At 49.8% G+C, this 21,964-nt stretch overlaps 1 protein-coding gene across 6 annotated transcripts in view; it reads left to right on the plus strand.

Moving 5' to 3' along the window:
* The window catches only part of CARMIL3 (capping protein regulator and myosin 1 linker 3), a 93,698-nt gene that overhangs the window by 4,572 nt on the left and 67,162 nt on the right, over positions 1–21,964 (plus strand). For all 6 annotated transcript variants that reach the window (XM_081167677.1, XM_081167673.1, XM_081167675.1 and 3 more), the window contains exons 2-3: positions 15,217–15,311; positions 19,711–19,761. In XM_081167677.1, coding sequence (XP_081023803.1) covers positions 15,217–15,311; positions 19,711–19,761 — 146 coding nt within the window. The remainder of the gene's footprint in view (positions 1–15,216; positions 15,312–19,710; positions 19,762–21,964) is intronic.

The raw sequence follows: 21,964 nt of genomic DNA on the forward strand, positions 1-21,964 counted from the left end.
ACCCTGATTTCCCTTTCATGGGCAGTCGCCACCAGCCCAGGCCCCTGTCAGTGCATATTTGAGGGGGGGGTTTACATCCCTTTACATTTACATTGTATTTCCTTTCCCATTTTAACCCCCATTCCCCTGGTTTGGAAAAATCCTTTTCGAGCATCTTACCATCCTTTTGGGTAAAAGCCTCAGCGCCTAGGGCTTGCCGATCGAAAGGTCGGCGGTTCGAATCCCCGTGGCGGGTTGAGTTCCCGTTACTTGGTCCCAGCTCCTGCCCACCTAGCAGTTCGAAAGCACGTTAAAAGTGCAAGTAGATAAATAGGTACCGCTCTGACGGGAAGGTAAACGGTGTTTCCGTGCGCTGCTCTGGTTCACCAGAAGCAGCTTAGTGATGCTGGCCAGATGACCCGGAAGCTGTATGCGGGCTCCCTTGGCCAATAAAGCGAGATGAGCGCCGCAATCCCAGAGTCGGTCATGACTGGACCTAACGGTCAGGGGTCCCTTTACCTTTACCATCCTTTTAGGTACGCGGGTGGCGCTGTGGGTTAAACCACGGAGCCTAGGACTTGCCGATCAGAAGGTCGGCGTTCGAATCTCCAGCCACTCTAGGCAGCTTCCAACAAAATATTAAAATACAGTAATGCATCAATATAAACATATACAGAGCCTAGGACTTTGCCGATCAGAAGGTCGGCGGTTCGAATCCCCGCGACAGGGTGAGCTCCCGTTGCTCGGTTCCTGCTCCTGCCAACCTAGCAGTTCGAAAGCACATCAAAGTGCAAGTAGATAAATAGGTACCGCTCTGGCGGGAAGGTAAACGGCGTTTCCGTGCGCTGCTCTGGTTCACCAGAAGTGGCTTAGTCATGCTGGCCACATGACCCAGAAGCTGTACACCGGCTCCCTTGGCCAGTAAAGCGAGATGAGCGCCGCAACCCCAGAGTTGGTCACGACTGGACCTAACGGTCAGGGGTCCCTTTACCTTTACCATCCTTTTGGGGGGGTGTCACCTGCAAACGTGGGTCGCCTCACTGCTGACCCCTAAGCTGAGCAAGTTCAAAAGCACAAGTCCCCCTTTAGATCCTTAGAGGACACCTACTTCCTACTTCCCTCGGTTGTGAGAACTGTGAATTTGGTCCAGATCTGTGCTTCCTGTTCTTTAGCTAGTTCTCCATCCCTACTCATCCTCTCACTCGGTTGCTCCTAAGATTACGAAAAAACCTTTGGAACTTGTTGGAAACTCTTTTAAAGTCCAAGTGCACAATGTCTACCCAATCAACACTCTCCTCGTGCTTATTGATATCCTCAAATATCCCCAAAATGTTAGAGAGGCGGGACTTCCTGTTACGGAAGCCATGCTGCTTTTTCTTCAGCAAGGCTTGTTCTTCTTCGTGCCTGATCATCTGAGGCCTTCTGCCAGTTTACCTGGAACGCCGCATTGAGCTAACTCGTCTGTAATTTCCCGGATGCTCCCTAGATCTCCTTTAAAAAAATAAAATAAATCAGTGTTAGATTGGCTACTTTCCAGTCCTCTGATACGAAGACCGACCTAGGATCAAATTAACCTATTTTTGTTAGAGGATCAGCAGTTTTGCTTTCAAGTTCTTGGGTGGATGCTATGTATCTATACGGAATGATTTGTCAATTGTTCATTTTGCCAAACCTCTGCTTAAAGGGAAAGGGAAAGGGACCCCTGACCGTTAGGTCCAGTCGCGGACGACTCTGGGGTTGCGGCGCTCATCTCGCTTTATTGGCCGAGGGAGCCGGCGTACAGCTTCCAGGTCATGTGGCCAGCAGGACTAAGCCGCTTCTGGTGAACCAGAGCAGTGCACGGAAACGCCGTTTACCTTCCCGCCAGAGCGGTACCTATTTATCTACTTGCACTTTGACGTGCTTTTGAACTGCTAGGTGGGCAGGAGCAGGGACCGAGCAACGGGAGCTCACCCTGTCGCGGGGATTCGAACCGCCGACCTTCTGATCGGCAAGTCCTAGGCTCTGTGGTTTAACCCACAGCGCCACCCGCATCCCAACCTCTGCTTACCTTACACAAAATCAGTTTTTCAGATCCCACTCCACAGAAAAATGGGTTCAGGCATGGGCGTGTGTGTGTGTCCTACATCATCTTAAGTTAGACACAGATTCATCCTGCTTTTCTATAACTTCCATTTTCCTCTCCTTTCTCTCCCTTGCTGCCTAGTGGTCCAGCCACCCCCAGCCCCTGATGCGTTTAAATACACTGTTTTGGTTGGCCTTAATGCCTTTATCAATATGCCTCCCAGATTTCCTCTTCACTTCCTTGCTCGCCAACGTCACATTTGCTTCTCCAGGTTTTGTGCTTCTTCTTTTTCTGTTCTCCGCAGTTGGGCAAGCCTTCAGTTTTTTTGAAAGAAGCCTTTCTTCCCCTTTTCATAGCTTCCTCGACGCTGCTAGTTAACCACATTGGCATCCGCTTCAACTTGACGGCATTAAAAAAACACTAAAAATTAGCTTAAGCTTCTACTAGGGTGGTTTTAAATAAGCTCTGTGCAGTTTGGAGAGATTTTACCCGCTTTATCTCCCCTTTCAGCTTTCTTTCTATTGCCTGCCTCATTTTGGAGAAGTTTATTCTTTTGAAGTCAAATGCGGCTGTGCTTGGAATCATATCTGGCTGTTGTCTGCTTGCGTTTGTGTTGAATTGCATTGCCGGTTGCTGCTTCCAGTCGGTTCAACGATATGCCCATCTCATACCAGGTTCTAGGTGCTACTTCAATTATTATTATTAATTAAAATTTTATACCGCCCTTCATCCAAAGATCACAGGGCCATACGCAGCGTATTAATATAACACTTCCTTCTCTTGACGCATTCCTTTTTTGATAATAATTTTTATTAGTTTTCAATTACAACAATCCAATAATATCCTCATTATAACGATGCCAAATTATAATACAATTAGTAATGCCGATCATTGCCAAATTATACAATTTAGGTGGGCCCCCTTGTGCTAGAATTGATGATTTGATTATTCTCTTTGTTTCTGCATTCCTTATAAATTTCAATTACACTCCAGTCAAAATACCAATCCCTTATACCGCAACTGCAGTTTTAACTACTTCCATTCATCTTGATGGATTTCTGGTTTCCTTCTCCATCTCAAGATCACCCTTAGATTTCTGGTTGGGGGATTGTGGAATTGTGCCTCCCCAGGGCTCAAATTATTTCCGATTCAGTATTCCTACACACAGTAGGTGTAAGAGGTAATTTAGGTCATGCTTGCACCGTGAGCCAAAAACCCTGTCATAGCAGTCCTGGGGAATCCTGGGAAGTGTAGTTTGTTAACCTTGCTGGGAATTGTAGCTCTGTGAGGTCAGCAACCATCCACAAACTACAGTCCCCAGGAGTCTTTGCGGGACGTAGAGAAACTGTGACAAAGTGGTACAAGAGTGCTCTAAATGGATGTTGTGTCTGTGACGGACTGATGCTGGAGAGACAACTTACACACTGTCCGAAAACAGGATAAAAGAGGGTTCAGATCTGCGTAAAATCTGTATATTCTGATTCCTATGCAAATTTAGAAAGAATTGCTGTAATTTAGATAGAAGTGTGATACATCTTGTCATAGTGGGGGAAGCTATGTTTGTTGTTGAAGTGCTAACTGTTGATGGGCAATTTTGCTCTCCCTTCTTAGGGTTTTGTACTGGACAGCCTTTCAAATAGAGGAGCGCCTGTCTAAAGTAGGGCAGCCGGCCGCAGTTGCTTAATACTACTACTACTACTACTACTAAATTTATTATTTATACCCCGCCCATCTGGCTGGGCTTTTCCAGCCACTCTAGGCAGCTTCCAGCAAAATATTAAAATACAGTAATGCATCAAACATTAAAAGCTTCCCTAAACAGGGCTGCCTTCAGATGTCTTCTAAAAGTCTGGTAGTTGTTGTTCTCTTTGACATCTGACAGGAGGGCGTTCCACAGGGCGGGCGCCACCACTGAGAAGGCCCTCTGCCTGGTTCCCTGTAACTTGGCTTCTTGCAGTGAGGGAACCGCCAGAAGGCCCTCGGCGCTGGACCTCAGTGTCCAGGCAGAATGATGGGGGTGGAGACGCTCCTTCAGATATACTGGACCGAGGCCGTTTAGGGCTTTAAAGGTTAGCACCAACACTTTGAATTGTGCTCGATGTGTTCCTCACTCCTCCTCTGACATGCCAAATTCTCTTTCGCTTTGAGGATTTCCTAAAGCGAACCAGGAAACCGTGGTTTGCGAACCAACCGGGGTCTCAAGGCATCTAGGCCGGCTAGTCTCAGTGCAGATGCAACAGTACACTGCGGTTATAGCAAACTATGGAAGGGAGAAGGGGGAATTTGCATGTTAGGTGGGAAGAGGAAAGGGGAGCATGCAAGCTTCTGCCACATTCCTGCTTGTGAAACCATGGTTTGGCGTGCAGAGAGGATTGCCCCTGAAACCAGATCGCTATCACCGCCAGAAGAGTCGAGGCTCTTACAGCTTCACATCTGAAATCCCAAGACCTGCAAAATGTCTCAGCCCACGCTGCTCCTTGATGCGCCAGCACGCAGGAATAATTTATAAAGATGCCATCAGTAATCCAAAACACGGACCTCTCTGCTGGGACTGGCTCTTAAAGAGCGTTCAGGAAAATGCAGATGTGTGCGGCGCAGAGCAAATAGGAATCCATCTCAAATCATCCCCCCACCCCCGTCTCACATGCACAGCGCTAATGCTGCTTTTAACCAAAGCACACCAGCTCTAAGCGCCCATTTAAATCCCCTAATCCGGCTCAAAACAAAATTGCAAAGGTGACCCTACCAAATCACTAAAAGGACACGCCGCAGGTTGGTGTTGCTGTGTGTATATTTTTTTATTAAAAGGCTGCAGGCATCTGCCAGGGCTTTCGGTGTGAAGCAAAGGGGCGTTTGTTGCCTGCCTCAAGCCTTACGATATGCATTGGCAAAACTTCCTCCCGTCTTGAGGTTTTGTTGCCCAAGAGCCTCTCTGGGTGTTTTTGTGTGGGGGAGTCGGATGGCTTGCTTCCCCCCCCCACCCCTTTTCTTGAGACACAGCACAGTTCAGACAGGAAGAAGCCAAGACATGGAAATCTAAAAATGAACACCGTTTCCCCTTTTCCCGGAGCATAATTGCTCACGAGAGAAATTAGGTCACAGCACCCCAATCCTAGATGCTGCTTCTTCTTCCCAAAAAAGGACACTGTGAGGGTTGCTGCTGTTGCGATCTATTTGTCCCGCCTTCGCGCTGAGAAGCACTGGGGCCAGGATTTGGGGAGGGGGCTTGGCACCCTCTGATGGGGTATAGAATCATAGACTCATAGAACCATAGGCTTGGAAGGGACCCCAAGGGACATCTAGACCAACCCTCTGTAACGCAGGAATCTCAACTAAAGCATTCACGAGAGATGGCCTCCCAACCTCTGCTTAAAAACCTCCAAGGAAGGAGAGTTCGCCACCTCCCGAGGGAGGCCAGCTCCTTACTGCCGGAAAGTTCTTTTTGATGTTTCGTTGGAATCTCTTTTCTTGTAACTTGAGCCATGGGTTCGAGTCCTACCCTGCAGAGCAGGAGAAAACAAGCTTGCCCCACCTTCCACATGACAGCCCTTCAGATATTTGAGGATGGCTGTCGTATCTCCTCTCAGTCTCCTCTTTTCCAGGCTAAAGGTACCCAGCTCCTTCAACCGTTCCTCATCAGGCTTGGTTTCCAGACCCTTCATCATCTCGGCTGCCCTCCTCTGCACACACATTCCAGCTTCAATCCTGGCACCCAGAACTGGGCACAGTGTTCCAGCTGTGGTCTTGAGCAAGGCAGAATTTGGGTGGTGCTATTACAGTGGTGCCCCGCAAGACGAATGCCTCGCAAGACGGAAAACCCGCTAGACGAAAGAGTTTTCTGTTTTGGAGGTGCTTCGCAAAACGAATTTCCTATGGGCTTGCTTCGCAAGACGAAAATGTCTTGCGAGTTCCTGCTGTTTTTCCCCCCCTTTCCCCCCCTTTTTCTAAGCCGCTAAGCCGCTTATCAGCTGATCCGATCAGCAGATAAGCCGCTAAAAGCCGCTAATAGCGCTAATCCGCTAATCCTTCAATGGGCTTGCTTCGCAAGACGAAGAAACCGCTAGACGAAGAGAATCACAGAACGGATTCTTTTCGTCTTGCGAGGCACCACTGTACTTCTCTTTATCCGGACGCTATACTTCTGCTGATGCAGCCTGGAATAGCATTAGCTATTTTGGTGATGGATCACACTGTTGACTCATGTTTAGCTTGCGGTCCACCAAGACCCCTAGAATCCTTTTCACATGTACCGCTGGCAAGCCAGGTGTCCCCCATCTTATATTTGTGCACCTGGTTCTTCCTGCCTGAGTGCAGAACCACCTGACATTTGTCCCTACTGAAATTCGTTTTGTTCGTTTGGGCTCCAGTTCTCCAACCTATTAAGGCCACCTCGAATCCTGATTCTGTCTCCTGTGGTGTTGGCTACCCCACCCAGTTTGGTGCCATCTGCAAATTTGATGAGCATCCATCCCCTCAATTCCTATTTTGGGAGAGCTGGCACCTAGTAGGCCACGCGCTGATTCTCTGTGGAAAGTGGAAATTGTTGCACCCTTAGGGTGGCAGACCCTGGCAATAGTCTCACCATACCACTTTCTGGAGCTTGGCCCTGCCTCCAAGGAGCTATGGGGAAAGGGCATGGTGCCCCACGCCCAGGGACGCGGACTTATAAAAAATATTGGGGGTTATAAAATATTGCGGTTACTGCCGCCTCCTCGTGAGCGAGCGTGCTGCGCCTATTAATCAGCTCCGGAACAGCTGATATGCAGGAAACGTGGGGCTAGCCGGAGAAGAGAGGGCGAGCCCCCTCCGCTCCGGCCCTAAATAGGGCAAGCCACACCCCCCCCAGCCAGCCGATTGGTACCCGGTCGTTCTCGCGGGGGCTGGAACCGCCAGGAGGAAGGAAATTCCCCCCGGCAGTGCCTTGGCAGTGGCGGTGGTGCTGCGAAGCAGCGAGGCAGGAGCCCCCGCCCCCGGGGATTCCCTAATCTCGCGGGGGACGGCCGGGGCTCTCCGACTAGGGCGCGCGGCTGGCTGGCTGGCTGGCGAGGGAGCAGGTGGGGAGGAGGCGGGGGACGGCGGCGGCGCTCTGCTGGAAGGGCGCCCGAGATTATTGGGGGGGCTGAGCCCCCCCAAAAAATTTTTTGAGGGGGCTCGAGCCCCCTCAGGCCCCATGGAGTCGGCGCCTATGCCCACGCCTCAGGCTGGGCTGAGAGAATGAATGTGAGCAGCTCTGGGTATTGAAAGAGGCCGAGTCAGACCGATGAATCACACAGATTCAGCAGCCATCTTCCCCTGGGGACGGGTGTTTGGTGCCCGTAATACCCATTACACAGTTTGGGAAGTAGCTGGTGATTCGAGAGATTGATGGCAGAGATGGGCTATCGTTGGCTAACAGCTAAACCAGGTGATTCAAAACATCAGCGATCAGAAGCAAGATGCTTCTGAACAGCAGTTGATGCGGGAGACCTCTGCTGCCTTGTGGGAGAAGAAAAGTCTCAGGAGTAATAATAATAATAATAATAATAATAATAATAATAATAATAATAATAATAATAATAATAATAATTTATTTATACACTGCCTAACTGGCTGGGTTTATCCAGCCACTCTGGGCGGCTTCCAATGGAATATCAAAATACAATAACCTATTAAACCTTAAAAGTTTCCGTAAACACAGCTGCCTTGATTTTTAGAAGACATCTGGTCTTCTAAAAATCTGGTACTTGTTTTTCTCTTTGACATCTGGTGGGAGGGTGTTCCACAGGGTGGGTGCCACCACTGAGAAGGCCCTCTGCCTGGTTCCCTGTAACTTGGCTTCTCGCAGTGAGGGAACAGCCAGAAGGCCCTTGGCGCTGGACCTCAGTGTCCAGGCTCAACGATGGGGGTGGAGACGCTCCTTCAGTAAACCATACACAAATCCGGAGTCCTTAAGACAGTTGGATGGCGCCTTGTTGACCTCCTGCAGTTGAGTTGGTGCCCAACGCCTTGTTCTGCTTTCCTATGGACCACATCAGTGAGACTGGCAGGGGGTCTTGTCGTCTGGGCAGCCCAGGACCTCCAGACACCCTGGCCAGGCTTGTGCGCCAGGGAGGTCACTTTTGTGCTGCTAGTGCGGCTGTTTGTGACTTCACCCCTGGAGGTACACTTCATTGTCTCTGGAGACAGACAGATGCCAAGCACGCAAGCCAAAGATCACCCAGCGCATAGTTCAGCTATGGCAGTGTTTCCCAAACGTTTTTGGGCAACGGCACACCTGTGTACTAAAAAAAAATCTCGCGGCACACCACCATTAAAGCCCCGCCCCGTGACGTCAGCGCGCAGCGTCACGCCGGGAGGGACGCACAAAAGTGAACGTTTTTCCCCTCGGCAGCTCCTCTCAGCTGCGCTCAATCTGCCTCCGCGCAGGCTGAGGGAGGGAGGGAGGGGCGCGTGTGACCCGTCTCTGCTGGGAGACCAAACCCAGCGAGGCAGAGTCGCGCGGAGGCGCCCAGGCAGCGCTGCCGGCTGCGAGGAGGAGCGCCAGGCAGCAGCAGGAGGCGCGGCCTCTCCTCGCCGCCCCCGCCCCGCCTCTCGCCGCCCGACTCGCCCGCCTCCCTCCAGGCATCTCGCGGCACACCAGCCGGTGTCTCACGGCACACTCGTGTGCCGGGGAACACCGGTTGGGAAACACTGAGCTATGGAATTGGCTCCCACATGGTGTGGTGATGACATCAGCTTTGACCGGGCAAAAAGAGGATCAGAGAAATTTATTCTCACGTTCTTACACCTAGATCAGGGGTCGGCAACCCGCGGCTCCGGAGCCGCATGTGGCTCTTTTACACCTTTGCCGCGGCTGCGGGGCGGATACTAGCGAGGGGAGGAGGTGCATTGTGCGCCCCGACACTCCCCACTGTGGCGGGCACTGTACTGGCTGTGATGTCGCATGTGGGCGGTGCATGCGTTAGTCACACACCGTCCCGACGTCACCTTCCCGCCCGCCCGCTACATTGTAAGGGGCACGTACGCTGGTCACTGCATTTAAAGGGGGCATGTACGCTGGTCACTGTTTTGAAGGGGAGTGAAGAACACACACACACACACACACACACACACACAAAAAGGTAACTTGTTAATTTAACGTTTATTTCCATGAGGAGGAGTAATTCTGAGGGGTCAAACAAAGAAATAATAATAAAAGTGACAAAAAAGTTATTTTTATAATGACGAGTTTTGCGGCTCCCAGTTTTTTCCCCTTCGGAAACAGGTCCAAGTGGCTCTTTTTGTCTTAAAGGTTGCAGACCCCTGACCTAGATATACTGGAGGGGTTGTGCCTCAGGCCCTAGACACTTGTCGTGCGAAGCCCAGTGTCCTATTGCAGAGCTATGTCCCGTCCCCCTGTTGAGGGAAGGGCATGCTGTGTACACTCAGAGGCACTCTTTTTGCCGTCCGCTCGGTGTGTGTGCTCAGGAGACGAATCCTGGGTTGCTTGGCTACTTACGGCCGGATGGAATGAGGGATTCTTCAGATGAACAGTTGTGAGAATGGCGCTAGGTGCTTGTCTTGAGCTCTCAGTACAAAAATATGATCGGGGTCAGCAAACCTTTTTCAGCAGGGGGCCAGTCCACTGTCCCTCAGACCTTGTGGGGGGCCGGACTATATGTTGCCACGATTATGACCCACATTTTTGGCAAAAACACTTACTGGGACCAACCCCAACGTTGCCCAAATGTGATTTTTTTGGGGTGGGGGGTGTTCCCTCATACACCCACGCTGCTTCCTTTGCGTTTTATGCATTGACAGTTGTTATTATTTCTCTCGTAAGGCGGGGTGGGGGGCTGAGGTGAGTGTGCCATTCCCGTCAGCCCTGGAAAGTGTGGGTGCATGTGTGGGTGAAGGGAAAAGCCGTTGGCCACGCTAAGTCAGGCCGGCGCCGCTCAAGCAAAAACGTTCTTTTCCCCGCGTGAGAGAAGACGAGGCGGCGGCGGCTATTTACCTTTCCATGGCTCACACCGTGTAGCTAACAAGCGCCCCCCCCCAGCAGAGCGCATAAGTGCTTGAGAGTTCAGCTGCCCAGGCGCTCCCCGCTTCCTTTGGCGGGGAGCACCACCGCCACAGACACCAGCGGGCGTTGCTCCCGAGGCGCCTCCGAGCCCCTGTTGCCGCAGCTGCCCTTCCTGAGGTCAGTCGCCCACAGCTCCATGGTGGAAATCCGAACTGTGGCTCCTTTCCCCTCTTCCCCACCCTGGAAGAAAAGATTGCTGTGCGAGTGCGACGGACGGAGAAGGTGCCTGTCTCAAGCAGCCGTCCTCCTCACTTTTGACCCCCAAGCCTGGCTGAGTTGCAAAAACCATGGCGCGCACACGTTATGCCGGCTGCCTGGATTCCCGGACCGTCCGTGGGCTGGATCTAGAAGGCAATTGGGCCTGATCCGGCCCGCGGACCTTAGTTTGCCAACCCATGAGTATGATCTTGTGCTAAAGCAGCGGTTCTCAACCTGTGGGTCCCCAGATGTTGCTGGACTACAACTCCCATCATCCCTGAGCTCTGGCCTTGCTAGCTAGGGGTGATGGGAGTTGTAGTTCAACAACATATGGGGACCCACAGGTTGAGAAAGGGTGTACTAAAGGAAGGCACTGATCCGAATCTATGGGGATGCTCATAACTACAGAGCAGTGACTGCCCAGGCAAGAGGAAGGAGGTCGGGAATCCCAGGCAGACTAGAAGGCAAGCGAAGGCAGGGATCAGCACCTTGGAGAGCGATCTAGGTGTGAGTTTCAGGACCACGGCCAGCTATCCTGCAGCAGAGGTAGGACATACATGTTGTCTCAGCAGAGCAACTGGCAGAGGCCTTGAGCTATGCATTTATTGCCTGAGGCTCTGCCCCCTGAGAGTTGCGTCGGGCCAAGTAAAGAGCTGCTGCCTTCCTCTTTGACCAGCGGTTGGAGGGTGCAGAGAACCTCTTTCAGTCTGAGGACTGTGTTCCATGACGAGCAGCCCTCGGGTTGTGGGCAAGGCCAGAGGCAGAAAGTGGGCAGAATGACAGAGGCATCTATTTCTTTCGTGTAGTTGGTGACTGTGCAGCCATGAAAAGGCCAGCGGTTCCTACAACCCCTACGCTTATCTCTCCCATTCTTCATCCAGGCAAGCAAGAGGTGTTGTCATACACCCAGGGAGGCTCCCGAAGGCCTGATAGAGAGAGCTGGAGGGCCACATTCCCATCCTGCCCAAGATCTTGGGGCTTCATAGAATTGTTGAGTTGGAACAACTCATCTAGTCATCTAGTCCAACCCCCTGCAATACAGGAATCTTAGTTCTCAATTCAAGCTGTGCAGATGTCTCCTCCGGGTTCTTCTGCTCCTTCAAACAGTCTGTCATGCCCTCCACCAGCTCCAGTCAGCATCCCCAATGGTCAGGGAGAGTGGAAACTGTAGTTCAACAGCGTCCGGAGGGGACCCTGCTGGTTTCCTTGAAGCTGCGCACTCCTATGCTGGGGGCCTGGTCTATTGGTGGAAGCCACGACACTTAGGCCAGTTTGAAAAGCCGTGTGGAAAATGGCCTCCAAGTGGCATGGCAACTCCTAGTGCTGCTACTTGCCTTTTATATTCCTTGATCTTGCCAACACTCTCCCTAATGGTCTTCAGCCAAATTTGATTTCCCATCTAGGCCTCGCCAGCAGCAATATTGGTTTCCTTTCCCCTAAGATGGGGAAACCACCCAGGGGGGAAGCAGGTTTGATATTGCTGGAGCGTAAGAAGCCGTCTCGGGTAACATTAGTTTTTCCACCACACTGGCTTGGATCTTGTCCCAAAATAACAAGCTGAGGAATCAGACTGTAGTAATATCGCAGGCTAATTTCTTAGCAGAAGGTCTATTCTCCGATCTTAATGTCATCTCTAAAACAGATGGCAAACAGTCGTTGCTCTGCGGGGAAGGGGAGAACTCTGCATTTGCTCAGAGGCATATTATCATTGTCATTATTATTATTATTATTATTATTATTATTATTATTATTATTACTAACTCATTCATTCATTCCCTATGGGGGAGGGCTTTTAGCTCAGTGCATGGAACATCGGTTTTGCAATCAGAAGGTTTCAGGTTCAGTCCCTGATAGAACTGAGAGACCCATGCCTGAAACCTCCAATAGCGGCTGCCAGTCAGTGCAGACAGTACTAAACTAGAGCTAGCGTAAGGTAGCTTTCCATGATCTTATATTGTTCCATTGTCGGTCGTGGTATTTAGCTATCATTATTATTCTCAGTATTGAGCGGATTAATCAATCAAGCTTTAGTTTGAGTCGGAATCCGCTCATTCTCTTTTTGTCGTTTTCACCCTGGGGGAGGCGAACCCCACCCAGTGTGGAAATGTTGTAAGGGGAGAAGATTCACCAGTGGGATTTCTGCCTGGCGTGCAGCTGCTACGTAGAGGTAACATGAAGCAGACTGAGCCACTTGTTGGACTCTTGTCCGCCCAAGGCAGCATGACCATTGGAGTAAGGCATTATGGGAGTTGTAGTTCAGGGCAGGGCAATCTTAAATAAGGCCCATTAGTAAGCCCGACTGACTCACTAGCAGGGATGTGGGGCACAGATTTGTTTCGTTTCTCTCTTGTTTCTCCCCCCCCCCCGCCTATTATGTTTTATTGTAATTTTATTTATGTTAGCCGCCCTGAGCCCAGTTCTGGCCGGGGAGGGCGGGGTAAAATAAAATAAAATATTATTATTTATTAAATGCAACCCTACCTAATTTATTCTTTCCAAAACAAGAGGCCATCTGAAACACAGCCATGGACTTCATGGCAGGGTGTGGATTTGAACCCGGGTCTTTGCAAGCTCGGGAGGCAGGTGGCGCTGTGGGTTAAACCACAGAGCCTAGGGCTTGCCGACCAGAAGGTTGGCGGTTCGAATCCCCACGACGGGGTGAGCTCCCGTTGCTCGGTCCCTGCTCCTGCCCACCTAGCAGTTCGAAAGCACACCAAAGTGCAAGTAGATCAATAGGTACCGCTCCAGCGGGAAGGTAAACGGTGTTTCCGTGCGCTGCTCTGGTTCGCCAGAAGCGGCTTAGTCCTGCTGGCCACATGACCCAGAAGCTGTATGCCGGCTCCCTCGGCCAATAAAGCGAGATGAACCCAGAGTTGGCCATGACTGGACCTAACGGACAGGGGTCCCTTTACCTTTACCTTTGCAAGCTCTCGTCCAACACTAACCGCCATGCCATGCATCATGCAGCCTGGCTCGATGGCACGAGTCGCCTGTAGTTATTTGCTCCCTTCCACCATGTTTTCTTCCTTTTGGTTTGGGCCGATCAGGTAGGGGAGCTAATATGGCGTATGAATTGCAGACCTGCATTCGGACACGACTGAGGGGGCTTCAGCCGGCCCTGATCATCTCAGAAAGATATATCCGACCTGGGAGCTTTGTGGGCCTCACAACGCCTGTGTGTGAGAGGTGGTGGTGGTAGGGAAAACCTCAGGGAGGCCTCGAAGCCTCTTTCCCTTCTCCAGAGGAACTGGGTCCTCCCTTCCTCAGCTGTCAGGACCAATTTGTCTCGGCCGCCAGGCCTGTCGCCTCCAATGCTTCGCCCCAGTTCCCTGCACACCCAGCCGAGGACACCACACACACAAAACACACACACACACACAAACAAACGCACACTCATTCTTTTTCTCTCAGCTCACACCAGACAGAGGCGGCCGGTGGCCTCAGTTTACCCCGAGGCGTTGTGAGTCGGAAAGAAGCGGTAGTGGGGGACGGCTTCATCCTCCTGTACGCTTTTGCTTGGCTGAAGCGGAGAAGCTACCCGGAGCGAAGCCATTGATTGAATGGCGACTGCCCGCCTCTGGCGGGTCGATCCGAGCTCCTGAAAAGTCCTCCCTTCAGCTCCCAGGACAACGCGATGGAGCAATGCCATGAAGAGAATTCCTCCGGGCATGTGCAGAGCGCCTTGCTGTATTCCACGTCGCTCCTTAACACATTTGGGACCCCCGGATCGGGGAACGTAATTTGCAGGAGTCCTTGAGCCCCCCAGGACCTCTTCCTTTAGAAACTATGTGTAGGGTTTAATTTGATCAAGAGTGCAACATCTGAAGGCAGCCCTGTTTTTAATGTTTAATACTGTATTGTGGTTTTTAATATTCGGTTGGGAGCTGCCCAGAGTGGCTGGGGAAACCCAGCCAGATGGGCGGGGTATAAATAAATTATTATTATTATTATTAGGGTCTCTGTGCCGTAATAAAGAATATTTATTTATTTATTTATTTATTTATTTATTTATTATAATTAACCCTAGAATCTCTTACTTTTAAAGTTTTTGCTACAAAGGCAGGGGCCCAGAATGCTTGAAAGCCTGATAAGAAAGAGACCACTATTATTTTATTTACCGTACATTTTTATCCAGATTTTCTTATTCCCCCTCCTGTTTTATCTTCACAACAACCCTGTGTTGTGGGTTGGGCTTAAGAAAGTGGCTGGTTTAATGTCATCTAGTCAGTGTCATAGCTGTGTGGCTATTTGAATTTGGGTTAGGAAAGGGCTAAAAGGATGTAATTTTTTGGGGGGAGTTCATAATCTCTCCAGATTCTCAGTCACATTTCGTTTACCCCTGGTGTGTAGAGGCTGAAATCATGATTATAACTTTATATCCAGTGGGGCATTTGTATGTTCTGGAAATGTTGCAAAATCTGCAGAATCTAACGTGTGTGGGTTTTTTTTTTTTAAAGAAAGTGATTTTCATATTTTGCTTCAGGACTCAATCTTTGAAAAGCTTAAATGCTTTAAGCAGTTGCGTAAACATTTTCCGGGAATACCCCAGGATTCCTCACAGGCAACTCTGAAAACTCTAAACTAGGAGAACGGATCAGTCTCTTAGTTCTTTTTGCAGACATGAAAAAATACGTTTAGAGGCAGCAGTTACCTTGGTGGGGGAGGGAAAGGCACTCTGCACGAGCTCAGTGGCACCTTTCTCATTTATTCGTTCCCAAAATCCCAGACCCTTGCTTTTCTTTGGAAAGCTGACCTGAATTTCACTAAGGGAAGGGCAGACAGGGCAACTCAGCGACTGTCCTTCCTTCCTGACACTGGACAGCGGAGGCTTATAGGCTCTGGCTCCCCCTACTGGCTGCCTCCTTGCATTCTGCCCAACCAGCCCCATTGAGTCCCAGCCTCCAGATCCTAACCTGCTACGCTTCCTTTCCAGACAGCATCCGGAAGTTCCTGAACCGGCCTCCCATCCACCTGCTGGTGAGGGTGAAGCTAGAAACCAAGCCGAAGAAAAGCGAAGACAGGGTGCTGGTGAGAGACTCCCGGGGGGTTTGGGGACCAGGTGGTGGTGGTGGGGAAATACCGTATTTTTCCATGTATAAGACAACCTTTTTTTCCTGAATTTTTTTTGGGGTGATAAATTGAGGGTCGCCGTCATACACGGGTTAATATGCTAAGATCACTGCAGATGGTGACAGCAGCCACGAAATTAAAAGACGCCTGCTTCTTGGGAGAAAAGCAATGACAAACCTAGACAGCATCTTAAAAAGCAGAGACATCACTTTTCCAACAAAGGTCTGTATAGTCAAAGCCATGGTTTTCCCAGTAGTGATGTATGGAAGTGAGAGCTGGACCATCAAGAAGGCTGCTTTTGAATTCTGGTGCTGGAGGAGACTCTTGGGAGTCCCATGGACTGCAAGAAGATCAAACCTCTCCATTCTGAAGGAAATCAGCCCTGAGAGCTCACTGGAAGGACAGATCCTGAAGCTGAGGCTCCAAGACTTTGGCCCCCTCATGAGAAGAGAAGACTCCCTGGAAAAGACCCTGATGTTGGGAAAGATGGAGGGCACAAGGAGAAGGGGACGGCAGAGGACGAGATGGTGGGACAGTGTTCTCGAAGCTACTGGCATGAGTTTGACCAAACTGCGGGAGGCAGTGGAAGACAGGAGTGCCTGGCGTGCTCTGGTCCAGGGGGTCACGAAGAGTCGGACATGACTAAACAACAAAAGTGACGGCTGGTGCTGCGGTGGTAGCAGGGAAATGTTGGAGGGGAGGCTGCTTACCCACTCTTCCCGGTTTAGGAAAAGTTTTTCATGAGTGCCGGTATGCGGTGTATTACGGCACCAGTTCCGTCAGCCAGAGCGGGGTGGGGGGATCGTGGAGAAGCTGCTCAACAGCTCGGCGAACTTACTAAAGAAGCTCAACAACTGCTGAGGGCTCCCCCAAAATAGGGGTCCTCTTATACATGGGGTTGTGTTATACTTGGGAAAATACGGTAATCCCGGTGGTGGCTGGACTGCTTTGCAAGCTGTTGGTTTGCCCTGGGCCTCCCCCCCCACCCAACCCAGCTCAGTAGTCTTTGGACCCGCTTCCTCCTTTTCACCTTTGGAACTACCTGCCACTTGCTCTGGGCGAGGTGATGGGGGGGGCGGCTCAGGAGGAGAAGCTGCTGTTGTTATTATGTTATGTCATGTTTGTATTTTATAAGTTTTTATTTCATTTTACTTTTTATGTTTTTCTTTTATCTTACTTTAATGTTTTTATTCTATTGTTTTATTTTATTTTAATTCATTTTCTTTTCTTTTATTATAATTCCCAGTGCTTTTTTACAAAAAAAAAAAAAAAGTTTAGAGGTATTCTCATTTCGACTCAAGAAAAATCACCATTTTGTAGTTCATATCGGGAAAAATAAATACAGTAAATGGACAAAAGTAAAAAGATTCACAAAATGTTTAGGGGTATGCGTACCCCCGCGTATCCCCCAGAAAAAAATTACTGATAATTCCCATGGTGGGATAGCTCAGTTGGTAAAGCACGAGACGTGGTTTCGAGTCCCACACTGGGCAAAAATATTCCTGCATTGCAGAGGGTTGGACTACATGACCCTCGTGGTCCCTTCCAGTTCTACAGTTTTAAGATTCTCTGTTATACTTATTTATTTATCACACTGATATCTTTTGTTCTGAAGTGGGGGAAATAAATAAGGGAGGGACCCTGGGCCACAAATCGTAGGTCAACTCCACATCTCACTCACCTCACACCCCCCAGCCCAGAGATAATTCCCGCCTTCTCATATATACTCCCAAATACGTAGTTTATTTAATTTCATACGTGCATCTTCCTCCCCGTTTTATTTATCTTTACACCACTGATTGTAAATAATATCTATGTGGTGAACAAAGGAGTTTATAGAAACAAACAAAGAAAGAAAGAGCGGTATAAAATTATTACTATTATTAATTGAATTTATAGATCATCTTATATACCGGGAGTCTCAGGGCGGGTCATAGAAAAAAATCAAGATATAAAACAACAAAATACACAATAAAAATAAAAACAACAACCCAATAGACCCCCTGCAAAAAGGACATAGGATGTCAAACAGAAATCAAATTTCATCTGCATGACAACCCTGTCAGGTAGAGTGGGCTGGAAGAGTGACTGGTGTAAGGATTTGAACCCAGGCCTCTCCAAATTCCTGGTCTTGGGCTACATACACCCCAGGCATTTAAGTGTCTGGGGAACGGTGCAGGGAACTGTAGCTCTGTGAGGGGCAAACTACAGTTCCCCGGATGCTTTGGGGGAAGTCCTGCGCTTTAAATAATATGGTGACACCAGGCGCTATTTCAGCTCCCTCTGACCGCTGGTTCCTGGTCCCTTAAGCAAACCAGAGGAACAGAGACGGAAAGGGTAAAAGACCCTCTAAACAAAGTGGGAAGTTTCTGAAATCGTTCTGGGGGCCACTCACACTGGCCCCTGTCCTTCCTCCCAGTGGTATGGCCTCGGGGAGCGACTCACGGCCCTTCTTCCCTATTCCTCCCCCCAGCCCATCATTTCTTCTCTTCTCTCAAACTCTCCAGCTCTCGAATCCTGTCCTCGCAAATTAGGTCAGGGTTTGCAAATCTGCTGCCGGCAGCAAAAGTGGAGGTCGCAGGCAGGAGCAGACAGGGGAGGGGGCTGGCGGAAAGGAGGGGGGGGACTTTGCGTCGGCTGATGCAAAAAGAGCCTATAGTTTCCCGCCACCCCGTCCCCCCCCCAAGGATTCGGAAGAGGGGAGGTCTTGGCAAAAATGGGGTCTGGGCCAAACTCCCTGCAACGGTGTCTTGAGCCTGTGTGTGAATTTGCCAGGCCAGAGTCCGCCTCGCAAGGTTGTTGTGATTGAATGATACAGAATAAAGGCCAAAGGATCTCCCAGGGTGGGAGGGAGCTGGTTTGCGGGTGGCCAAGCGATGAAGAGGTTTGGTGGGGGTGGGGGAAGGCTGTGGGTTGAATTTAAGGGGGCATCAGGAGCAGTTAACCTCTAGGGCAAAAGGGGACAGGACACCCCCCTCAGCCAAGGGGCAACAGGGTGATCTTCCAATCACTGCATCAGAGGACTCCCCGCCAAAAAGCTACCACCTTCCCGCCCCCAGGTGGGTGCCAGGAACACCGGAAATCCATGCCTTTGAAAGGTTCGCTACAGGCCAGTATTCAACAGGTGAAGCCACGGGGTTGAAACGCTGCACCTGCTGAATTTCCACCTTCTGCCCCACATTGTGATTTAAGGCAAAATGTGGCGACTCCATTTACGGGTCTGGAGAGCGAGTGGAGCCAGTGTGAGTTTTCCCCCTAGTTAAGTTCTAGCACAGGGGTCAGCAAACTTTTTCAGCAGGGGGCCGGTCCACTGTCCCTCAGACCTTGTGGGGGGCTGGACTATATGGGGGGGGAAAATGAACAAATTCCTATGCCCCACAAATAACCCAGAGATGCATTTTAAATAAAAGGACACATTCTGCTCATGTTAAAAACACACATTCCTGGACCATCCGCAGGCCAGATTTAGAAGGCGATTGGGCCGCATCCGGCCCCCGGGCCTTAGTTTGCCTACCCATGTTCTGGCACATACGCATTCTGTTTTTTCCTATTGGCACAGTTACACATTTGTTTCCTTGCTGTGACCCCCTGATTTCTGGAGTGCCCTGAGTGCGGATCTTACCATCATGGCTTAGAGATGGAGGAGGAGAGCGAGAAAGACTTGGCAGGCTGGGAAATCAGCAATTCACTTCCCAACATTGCAAATGTGATTTCCAGCAACTAGCATTATTTTTAGCTTGCTAAAGGTTTCTCTAAGTTAGCAGCTCTTGCGCAACTTACTCGTGAAGCTGTCGAGAGCTCATGCGCTGTAATAAACAGGATAATAGAACTGTAGCATTGGAAGGAACCCTGTCGGTCATCTAGTCCAAAACCCTGCTATGCAGGAATCTCCAGGACAGACAGCCATCCAACCTCCATTTAAAAACATCTAATGAACGAGAGTCCACCACCTTCATTTCACCACCACTGCACATGGTAATATTTTAATTCTGAATTTTCAAAAATTTTCGCCACGCACCCTGGGACCCGCAGGTTGGAGGGCAGGTAATAATGACACTAATTGTTAAAAGGCCAAATGGCAGACTTGGGGAAATGGAACGCTTCCCTGCCAGAATGTTGCGTCAGAGGCAAAATGTCTTCCAAAATAAACAAGTTCAACGCTCATCAGTATTCTAGAAGATCCAGGTTGGGGAGAAATGTTTGGAGAGAGGTAGTGCCAATTCAGGTCTGGAGAGACACACATAGCAGAAGGCAGAAAAAGCAACGCAATATCCATATGAGGATTGTGTCTTAAAGGGAAACAGAAAAGGATTGTGCTGTCGTTCACGTCTTCTGTGCTTCGCTCTTTTTCCCACAGGTGCTCACCACTTGGCGAATCTATCTCTTTGGGCTAAAGGTACCAGCCAAGGTGAGTGGAAGAACAAATGAGAGATTTTGTGTGTGTGTGTGATTTAAAATACATTTATACCTCTTTACACACCGTACATTTAAAGCACAACAAAGTATAGTTTTTGTTTGGGAATTGTAACTCTGTGATGGATAAACTACAGTTCCCACAATTCTTTTTGGGAAATAAAGTGCTTTAAATGTATCATTGTGTACAATCCTATCTCTGAGCAGTGAGAGGCTCCTTGGGTCCCAGTGCTTACCAGAGATTTCGGTTTCCTTGGGACGAAGGTCCATAGAGACAATGGTGTTTTTAAGATAAACGGTTTTATTTCCATATATAACCTGGCTCACTCCCAGAGATCTTGCTTCCCCATTAGGTTATTAGGGAAGCCCCAAACAGATCACTTTGGGATCCAGCACAGAGCAAGAGAAGCCTTTGGGTCTCCGGCTTCCAGTGTCAGCCAAAAAAACGTACACCTTGGCCTATTGTTCTCTATCGGGTGAGGTGGGAGAAGGCCTGTCTCCATGGCAACAGGGCAACCGCTTTGGACATGTAAATGGCGGTACTTAACTTGCCAGCTAAAGCCGTTACCTTCACAAAGGAACTGGCTTGGGTTTCTTCTTATCCATTCTAACCTCACGGGTACAGGATCACAGGCTTAGAAGGGACCCCTTGAGGCGTTCCCAAAGTAAAGGAAAGATTGAACTCTGATTAATAAGAATACACACAGAGGCTTGAACCAGCAAGACTCTGGGAAGGGCGCGTATAATCATCTCTGTCTCCACCCTCCGGCCCAGGTCGTTTTATTCACAAAAGAACTTTTTACAGAGTCTTCGTAAGAGCCAATCAGATTTCTTCTGAGCATTTCAACAAACCCCATGTGGGGACAAAGTTAAACTACCAAAACTAATTACCGTATTTTTCGCCCTATAGGACTCACCGTCCCATAAGGCGCACCTAGTTTTTTGGGGGGGAAATAAAGGGGAAAAAATTATTTCCCCCCGAGGCGCGGGGCTGGGGCGGCCCGAGCTTCCCCCGACCCCAGCCCCCAAACAGGCGGCTCTCTGCAAGCCGTGGGAGCCCAGCGCTGGCTCCCGCTGCTTGCGGAGAGGTCCGCGAAGCCTGGATGTGCTGATCTCAGCGCACGCAGGCTTCGGCATGCAGGCAACTCTCCGCAAGCAGCGGGAGCACTCCCGCTGCTTGCGGATAGCTTGCTGAAGCCTGGAGAGCGAGAGGGGTCAGTGCGCACCGACCGCTCTCACTCTCCAGGCTTCAGCGAAAGCCTGCATTCGCCCCATAGGACGCACACACATTTCCCCTTCATTTTTGGAGGGGGAAAAGTGCGTCCTATAGGGCGAAAAATACGGTAAGCATACATATTTCTGGGGTAAACAAAACAGAACTACAGTGGTGCCCCGCAAGACGAATGCCTCGCAAGACGGAAAACTCGCTAGACGAAAGAGTTTTCCGTTTTGGAGGTGCTTCGCAAAACGAATTTCCTATGGGCTTGCTTTGCAAGACGACAATGCCTTGCGAGTTCCTGCGGGGGTCCCCCCCCTTTTTCTAAGCCGCTTATCAGCTGATCCGATCAGCAGATAAGACGCTAATAGCGCTAATAGCGCAAATCCGCTAATCCGTCAATGGGCTTGCTTCGCGAGACAAAAAAACCACTAGACGAAGAGAATCACCGAACGGATTCTTTTCGTCTTGCGAGGCACCACTGTACAAAGGAGTGCATTTGGCAACCCCTGAGGTCATAAACAAGCAATACACATGATAAGAAGGATGGCCAGGAAGACAGCGATCATTATCACCTTCAGGTGAGATCTATTTCCTGGCCCTAAGATTAACATCCTAAGATTAACATATCGGAAAAGCTACATCAACAAAACTTGCCCACTATCTTTATGGCCCAGGATGCCTTCCTGGCAAGCAACTGGAAGCAACTGGGCTGCATACGTGATTGGTCAAGAAAGAGAAGTGGGCAGGAGAGAAAATGGCCAGAGATACAGAGGGTTGTGGGATTTGATCAGAAATTATTGTCAATGAATTAAACCCAGTCAACACAATGCATTCATCGTGGACACAATGGCTTGATGCATATTTTATAATTCCTCATAGTAATCCCACCTGACCCCACACTCTGGATATTTGGATTCCTACAGACCTTCCCCAAACCTATAGCAGTATGATGCGTATGCAGCCTAACAGTCATAGCTTC

The sequence above is a fragment of the Podarcis bocagei genome (genome assembly GCF_964188305.1).
Source record: "Podarcis bocagei genome assembly, chromosome: 13".
In the NCBI taxonomy this organism is placed as follows: Eukaryota; Metazoa; Chordata; class Lepidosauria; order Squamata; family Lacertidae; genus Podarcis; species Podarcis bocagei.